The sequence below is a fragment of the Capsicum annuum genome, chromosome 9 (genome assembly GCF_002878395.1).
Source record: "Capsicum annuum cultivar UCD-10X-F1 chromosome 9, UCD10Xv1.1, whole genome shotgun sequence".
In the NCBI taxonomy this organism is placed as follows: Eukaryota; Viridiplantae; Streptophyta; class Magnoliopsida; order Solanales; family Solanaceae; genus Capsicum; species Capsicum annuum.
In genome coordinates this window covers 7,095,289-7,103,446 of record NC_061119.1, presented here as the reverse complement: position 1 = coordinate 7,103,446, position 8,158 = coordinate 7,095,289, and the positions used below count along the sequence as shown (strand labels likewise).

General features: G+C 36.4%; 2 protein-coding genes across 2 annotated transcripts; both read left to right on the top strand.

The window, feature by feature from the left end:
* Window positions 1-1,131: 1,131 nt before the first annotated feature.
* On the top strand, window positions 1,132-1,896 carry LOC124886996. The gene has a single exon (XM_047396054.1). The coding sequence runs from the start codon at window positions 1,132-1,134 to the stop codon at window positions 1,894-1,896; it is 765 nt and encodes a 254-aa protein (XP_047252010.1).
* A 7-nt stretch (window positions 1,897-1,903) lies between these two features.
* Window positions 1,904-7,298, top strand: LOC107853754 (transducin beta-like protein 3). Its single transcript, XM_047396053.1, has 12 exons — window positions 1,904-2,022; window positions 2,242-2,421; window positions 2,935-3,093; window positions 3,444-3,646; window positions 4,296-4,632; window positions 4,916-5,056; window positions 5,145-5,263; window positions 5,745-5,907; window positions 6,035-6,284; window positions 6,388-6,482; window positions 6,593-6,706; window positions 6,993-7,298. Exons 2-12 carry the CDS (start codon window positions 2,266-2,268, stop codon window positions 7,137-7,139), a joined length of 1,884 nt encoding a protein of 627 aa, XP_047252009.1. The 5' UTR covers window positions 1,904-2,022; window positions 2,242-2,265; the 3' UTR covers window positions 7,140-7,298.
* The last annotated feature ends 860 nt before the right edge of the window (window positions 7,299-8,158 follow it).

Sequence of the window (8,158 nt, the reverse complement as noted above, 5' to 3'; positions counted from 1 at the left end):
TAACTATCGCCTATATTTTTTTCTTTCTCCTCCACCACCGTCGCTATCAATACCACAACAAATGCCATCCTCTCACTCGGCGTCACCACCAACACCTCCACCTCCTTTTTTTTTACCATAAATATCACTTTTTCGTGGCTCCCCCTCCGGCCACATTTTTTTTTCAGAAATTAAGTATAGAAGTTGCTGTAGCAACTTCAATAGTTGCTGCAACAACTTCGATAGTTTGCTACAACAACTTCGACAGTTGCTGCAACAACTTCGATAATTGTTGTAACACAACAACTAATAGTAGTTGTTGCAGCAATTATCGTAACTATTATAGCAATTATGGTAGTTGCTGAAGTAACTCTCGTAGTTGCTAAATTTACTGAATTATTTCTTCTATCATTTTTAAAAGAAATAAAAAATTTTCTATTCAAACTTCTCATTTTTTTTTTAAAAAATAGTTCATCAAGATTATAAAAAGAAGAAGAACTAAATGAAAAGAGAAAGAAAAAGAAGAAGAGAAGATGGAAGAAGAGGAAAATCTAGAGAGAAAGAAAAAAATAAGAAAAGAAAGATGGGGAGTAAGAAATTTAAAGAGAAAGAATAAAAGAAGATTGAAAGATGAGAAAAGAGGGGGAATTCTAAAATTTGAAATTTGGAGGACTTTTGAAAAGTTAAAAAAATTACATGTTATACCCTAATTTACTTTAATCACTAATTAAAAAAAAATTGACTTGAGTTGATCAAAGTTATCACCAATTTTAATTTTAAACTTATTTATCACCCCTACACTGAATTTTTCTCTACTAACTACTTGTCACAATTGTTATTTAAATTAATTGTCTAATTGTTATTTAAATTTTTAAGTTTAGAAATGTTATTTTTAAGTCCTCTAAGTATTAATGAGCAATTCTGTAGTTTTTTTTTCGTCCTTATAGTTAGTTAGTTTCATTGCTGGTCCTATTCTGGTAATAAAAGAGGACACGCGTCACTTTCTAATTATACTCAGGAGTTGTTATATGCGTTGAGTGGAAATGGAAAAGTGTCAGAAATTTTCTGTCTTAGCTCAGGTAGTATCACTCTTGTTACACTACTGTCATCTCATTTGCATTGTTGGAGATCTGTATTGTTGGTAAAGCGAGAATGGTGAAGAAAAAGAATTACGTAATGAAGGGGATGAAGAATTACGTAATGAAGGGGACGAAGAATTACACGAAGAAGAAAAAGAATCGCGCGAAGAAGAAGAATTTCGCGATGGAGGAGAAGGATTTCTTCATGCTGAAGGAGGATTTCGCGATAACAGAGGAGGAGAATCTTAAGGAGGAAACAGATTACATGAAGAGTGGTTATGAGCTTGTGAATTCTGTGGAGGAAATCTTCTACAACACAAGAGGGCCTCGTGCGGTGGCGTCTAATGGATTGTTTATGACATGGGCAGATGGTGAAGACGTTAGGATTGTCGACTTAGAATCGTTCGTTCCTGAAAACCCACCGATACTAAAGGGCAATGATGGACCAATTACAGCTCTGGCTCTTTCTCCTAACAATGATTTGGTGTATGCTGCTGGTCGGAAAAACATTTGTGCTTGGGAACTTCACTCCAAAACACTTCGATGGTCCAAGATAAAGGCATATCTATTATCGTCAACTTCTTTGTGTTGGATGTTGTTGTTGCTGCTACCGGGCCGAGGGTCTATTGGAAACAACCTCTTTCTATGGGTGTTAGTGAACCTAGGGTTTATTGAAAACAACCTCTCTACTTTGTGGGTGTGGGTGGCCCTAATGTTATTGAAAACCACCTCTCTACTTAGTAGGGGTAAGGACAGCATATACACTGATGGGGCTTTTTCTTTCTTTTTTGTTTTTTTTCGTTTTTTGATTGTTGTTGTTGTTTCTGCTACCAGGTAGAGGGTCTATTGGAAACAACCTCTTTCTGTGGGTGTTAGTGAACCGAGGTTTATTGGAAATAACTCTCTACTTTGTGGGTGTGGGTGGCCCTAGGGTTATTGAAAACCACCTCTCTACTTAGTAAGGGTAAGGACAGCATATACACTGATGGGGCTTTTCTTTCTTTTTTTGATTGTTGTCGTTGTTGATGTTTTTACCCTTTGTGGGTGTGGGCAACCCCTTTACCACCTTGTACGGGGTTCCATGCACACCCTACCCCCAAGATGTAGGTTAAATCATTGAACCATAATAAAAGATCCGTGTTGAACTTCAAGCTTTGAAATCTGATAAATGTGACTTTTACAGTGCATTAAAAAGCCTGTGACGAGGATGGTTTCTGAAGCATCAGGTAAATGGGGGGCAGCAGCAACGGATTACGGCCATCTTGTCTTATTGCGTTTCTATCCCGACAGATGTAATGTCAGGGTGTTTTTAAAGAAGAAGCACGCTATCACCAGCTTTATATTTCATCCTCATCGGGTGCAGGTGAGATCTGGATCCCTAGTTTGCTCAAGCTGTTTTGAATATTGCTGCCAAAAAAGATGAAATGATATGTTATACCCACTAGAACTGAACAATGCCGTGTAGGTGCTATCTAATTATCAGTTCATATCATAGATTAATGTCTAAAGACTTAATGAAAGTAAGTATTCTGTCAAAGGTAATACTTACGAAAAAAGCACAAACATTTTAGAACAATAGCAAGAACAAATGAATCAAAAACATAAACTCTACTTTAGTACAAGTGATACAGAATTAGTAATATCGGCCACCATTACTATTGCGAGAAGGTGACATGACTCTTTAAAGAAATTTGCTCTCACTATTGTCCCTCCAGAATAATCAATCTGTCAGTCAGCTACCTTCCTTCCTTCCTTGTCAATATCATGAATTGTATCTGATTTTTCAGCCAGCTGGCGAAACCAGATCAACACTAACCGCCAATTTCTTGGTCCTTTCTGGGCTTCCCTTATTCTCATTAGTTTTGTAACTGTCTAGTTATTCTGCGGTGATGATGATGGTTCAGTAAGTGTATTTGATGTGGTGGATCTGTCAGAGGCGTCTTTCATCGAAAAACTAGAGATTCATCGATTAACCATCACTTCCATGGCAATATCCGCTGATGGATGGACGTTGATCACTGCAGGGAAAGACAAGGTATGTTCTTATCTTTTTCTCTCACTTTATTTATGTTTGACTGGCCGGGGTAGGGGTAGGCTGTGGAAATTATTGCTACTAAGGTCATAAATCATAAAGATAACTCCAAGAATCTAACAAAGTAGTAGCTTGAATTAGTGCAATGTATAAACTAATACAGAGCTTTTAACTATCTTTACAAAAGAATTCCACCTCCTGACCGCTCGTCAGAGATTGCTATAAATGAATTTAGTTTCTTCTTTTTTGGTCTAGGTTGGGAGTTACTTGTGAAGCTGTATGCTCAACAATTTTTTTTGTGAAGTCAATGATCATCTATATATCCTGGTCTTTTTCCATGCTTTGTCAAACAGGTTGTAAAATTGCATGACTTGCATGACTACAAATGCCTGAAAACCATATCACCACATGAGTCAATTGAAGCTGTGTGTATAATTGATCCAGAGTCTCCTTTTGTTGCATGCCTAGCTTCATCAGAACACCCGCAGGAAGTACCATCAACTAAGTTCATCACTGTTGGTAAACTCGGGTTGGTACAGATGTGGAGTTCGGAGAGGTACTTGATTAATTCCTTTAATTACCTCAGTTTCTTTGATCTGTCGTCTTCTAAGTCTTCTCAGTTTCTTGTTGATTTCTAATGCAGTGACTAGAGCTTTCCACTTGCTACTCATGTGATATACTTTCTGGAAATCATGTTTTATAAATAACTTATCCATTATCATGCTTATAGTTTAAAAGTTTAATATGTATCAGACACTTCAGTCATGCAATTCTTGCATTTCTGTGTGACATCATGACCTTAAAATCAACATTAGGCAGTGAAAAGGGGCATAGTTTTCTTTCTCAAAAAGAAGAGAAGATGCATAGTTTGTATAGATCTTGAGAATAACTTTGGGGTGGTTTAGTTTGATTATCTAAATTGAGGGAGAGACAATGAGAGATGGAGGGTTTAGAATGGGCATTCAATATAAAATTCTTAGAATTTATGAAAGTAGAAGCTATTTAAGGCATCCATTACTTTTGATCGATAAACTTGAAGAGATCTATTTTGAAATCAAAAGAGGGAGGAGCATCGGTGAATCAAAATAGTTGCCTATATTAGTGGTGTGACGAGGAACTCATAATTTCTCAAACATTCTCTGTTTTGGCTTGAATCCTCCTATAATGCGGTAGCTTGCTAAATCTGATATCTTATTGTGTAACAGGGACACTTGTGCTTTTGAGCAGAGAATTTCCGATATCCCCATCAGCTCTAACGATGAAGAGGTTAACAGAAAAATATTTGACGATAAAGACTCCACCAGCTCTGATGATGAACATTCAAAGAGGGGCTTTATATCTGCTTTACTTTTGCCCGAAAGTCAAGATCTACTTTGTATTACAGCAGACGGGCAATTTTTTCTTTACTATCCGGTGAAATCTAATGGTGGTACGAGTCTATCTCTTAAGAAGAGGCTTGTAAGGCACCCCACCAGGATTTTAGATATGAAATTTTTGGGTGACGATGACCATTATCTTTCCGCAGCAACAAGTGTAATGCAGGTACTCCTTGATGCTTTCTGGGAACTATTGAGTAATGTAATGAATTCTGCTTTATAATTTGTTATAATTATATGCATTTTCAATAAATATCAATAAATAAGTACCAAATAGATTCTCTCATGTTAACATACAGTGGCTAATCTAGGATTTGTAGAATATGGGTACACCACTAAAAAAAATGTATTAAATGGGATTTGATCCTAAGTCCTGTGGATAAGTAATTCAACATACAACCAAGCTCATCACTTAGCCTTTCATTTGATATATACATATAAATATACAGGTACGAGTGTACGATGTTAAATCAATGTCGTGTGTGAATATATTGCCTGGGCCGGTGGACAATGTTCTATGTCTTGATACTTGTATACACAGTTCTGGACGAGAACTCATTGTCACAGGAAGCAACAACAACAACAACAACGTAAGTTGTCATATTTCTTTATTTTTAACTTCACTATTTAAGGTTTTAACCAATTTTTTCTGCTTTACTTAATTTGGTGTTTCTATAGGTCGGGGTGTGGGATTTCAGTAGCGATGCCTGTGTTGCCGTAGGTTTACGTCACACGCGAGCTGTTCGTGCTGTTGCTTTCTCAAAGAAAAAAAGGAATTTTTTCGTGAGTGGTGGAAGGTATGTGAACGGATTTATTGGGATCGTTGTTCCAGTAATTGATGCATAAGTTCTAGATTTTGAATTTGATGATGTTCTAATGTTCGATTGTTTAACAAGGGACACAAGTTTTGAGTTTATTATTTAGGTTCATTGAATCCTTGTTTCAATTCCCTAATTTAACTGGACTAGGTGACTAGATTGTTGAAAGATGTTCTGTGTTGCTTATTAATTAATTAATCCATTAGGATCTGATATAAAAATATACACACCTTTTATTGTTATATCCAAATAGTATAACTTCCTTCTCTGATAATGTATGGTAAGTTTTGCTTGTATTTTCAATATCTTGTTCCAAATTTGTTTTTATATGTACCTTTTTGTTCTAGGCACCAATATTCATAAACTTGTTACTGTCTTGAAACCAAGATATATATGCTAGCATATTGTGTCCTATTTAAAGGGGAATTTCGAAGAGTAAAAGCCTATGCCATTCTTTCAGTGACCGTACTTTAAAGGTATGGAATGTGAATGATGATGTCTTCGACAACAATGGAGAACTTACATTTCTGGAACCAGCAAAAGATGTAAAAACAACACATAGAGAGGATATTCTTGTTTTAGCAGTAGCACCAGATGATGATCTTGTTTGCAGCGGTTCACAGGTTCGAAACATTGAAATCTCTTATATTAAATCTTTGGCATAAATAAGTTCAATTTCAAAAAATAAAAAATCTTGGCATATAACGCTGCCAAAGGGACTAATTTGCATTTTTTGTTGCTTGTATCTAGGATCGCACTGCCCGCATTTGGACACTTCCACACCTAGACTTAGTGGGTGAACTGAAACTAGGTCTTTCCAAAGGCCACAAGATACAGTCTTTGGAGTTTTCTCCTGTTGATAAACTCGTGCTAACAGCTTGTAGTGATGGGACGATACGCATAAATTCCATACCTAGTGGACAAGGTCTAGTGTCATATCGACACGATGGTATGCTGAAAGCTTATTTTCTGAGTGGTGGAACCCAATGTATTTCCTGGGGTAATGTGAAGAAACCATTCTAGCTTCATTTTGTTGAGTTTTTTTTTTTTTTGTGTTTCTAAATGACTACCTTGCTAAAAGATATGACTTGTCACTCCTTCAGGTTTACATATGATAAAATTGTGGACAATTAGATCCGATGAGGATTTAGATCTCTACTTGGACTCTACCGCAATATATAGCAATGAACATGCTATGGTGATCATGTTTAGAATTTTTAATTTAAATATTGAACAGTTAATTTGGTTCTTGAGCACTGCTACGGTTGCGTGACTTCAATATAACTGTATTGACTGTTTTCTCTTTAGGAAAGCCGGGCACTGGGGTGTACACTTGCTATTGGTAAGAAAACGGAAATTCTTGCAACTGGCGATTCTGATGGGAAGATCACTTTGTGGCGTGCCTCAATTTCAGATAAAGAGGTTGTCTCCCAAATGTCTAAAGTTAACTTTGAAGGGTGCTGTAATCAGTTTGTAAATGCATGCTGTTAGTTTACTTTATTAACTGTATAACCTTGTTATTTATCTGTCTGCTAAAATCTTTGAGGGGATTTAGAACTAGTTCTGTGAATAATTCATGACGCCTATGGGTTTAAATTCATATTATGAATATCTTGGATTAGTTACTTTGGTGCTCTTGGCTATTATTTCATTTAATCACAGTGATACAAATTTTTCATGTGATGATAATATTATGTTGCTCGTGCAGGTCGAAAGCCATAGACGGGATCAAAGCTTTTTTAATGGGGAACTTTGTGAGGATCCAACGATGAGAGCTATAGCCGAAGCCAAAGAGAGCTTCTTATCAAAAAAGCGAAAATCATCGAAAAAGAGAAAATCAGGAGATCTGAAGTGAATAGGCCGCTGAATGGTAGGTCCAAGTAATTCCACGAGGGATATGCAATGAAGGAATTTTAAATACCAGATTCAAGTGACTTGTAATTTTGTATGGGAAACCAGCATAAACTGTAGTTGACTGGGTTGCTGTTGATGAACAATTTTGGTACAAGGTGAAATTATGTGACTATTATACCTAATGTTTCTGAATTTTGTTTGTTCTGCTTCCTAGGTGATTATCTTTGGAGATGTCATTCTGTTGTCGAATATCTGCTAAATTTTACTGTCACCATAATCTTTGAAAATTTGAGGTTAATTAGCTATGTTTGCTTCACTGTCGTTTTCTGACGAGTGTCCTCCATGCGCTAGTGGTAAGGTTTGCATACACTCTACCCTCCCTAGACTCCAATTTAGGATTTCACTTTGTATGTTGTTACGATTTTCTTTAAATGGATGTAGTATATATGCTGCCAGATGCGATTATCAGAAGCATTATGATGCTACAGAATGCATTTACATCACATCTAGTGAAGGGTGTGGAGGAATGGCAACCTTAATTATAGCTGAAGTCCTCTATGGTAGGAAGCGTTAGAACTCCTATAGTGAGCTTTCTATGTCGCGAATTTGAAGTAGTGGGGAGTGTGTTGCGGACACTGTGTTCTTGAATCTAAAGAGAGATAAACAACATACCTATTGCAATTCCACAAGTGGGTTTTAGAGAGGGGTGTATGCGGATCTTACACATACCTTGGGAGATAGAGAGACTGTTCTAATGCTCAAGAAAATAATAGGAGAAAATAATAGGAGAAGAAAATAATAGGAGGGAAGAAACCATGACAAAATAATGAACTTCAACAAAGGTTGTATCACTATCTACTGCTTTTTACGGTGCTGTTTAAACAAAAATTAATGTTATTGATTAAAGTAGTTAATTTTACTTGAAATGGAAAATGGTGAGAACAAATAGAAGAATAGGAGAAATGAAATGCTTTATTTGTCTCACTTCTAGGTGTCATAGCATGTTTTGATTATTCATCG

Excerpts from the sequence above, each read along its gene's own strand:
- LOC124886996 (XM_047396054.1), top strand. The coding sequence starts at position 1,132 with ATGGTGAAGAAAAAGAATTACGTAATGAAGGGGATGAAGAATTACGTA.
- LOC107853754 (XM_047396053.1), top strand. The coding sequence starts at position 2,266 with ATGGTTTCTGAAGCATCAGGTAAATGGGGGGCAGCAGCAACGGATTAC. Across the intron at positions 3,094-3,443 it reads TCACTGCAGGGAAAGACAAG|GTTGTAAAATTGCATGACTT; the intron begins GTATGTTCTTAT and ends TTTGTCAAACAG. Across the intron at positions 5,264-5,744 it reads TTTTTCGTGAGTGGTGGAAG|TGACCGTACTTTAAAGGTAT; the intron begins GTATGTGAACGG and ends CCATTCTTTCAG.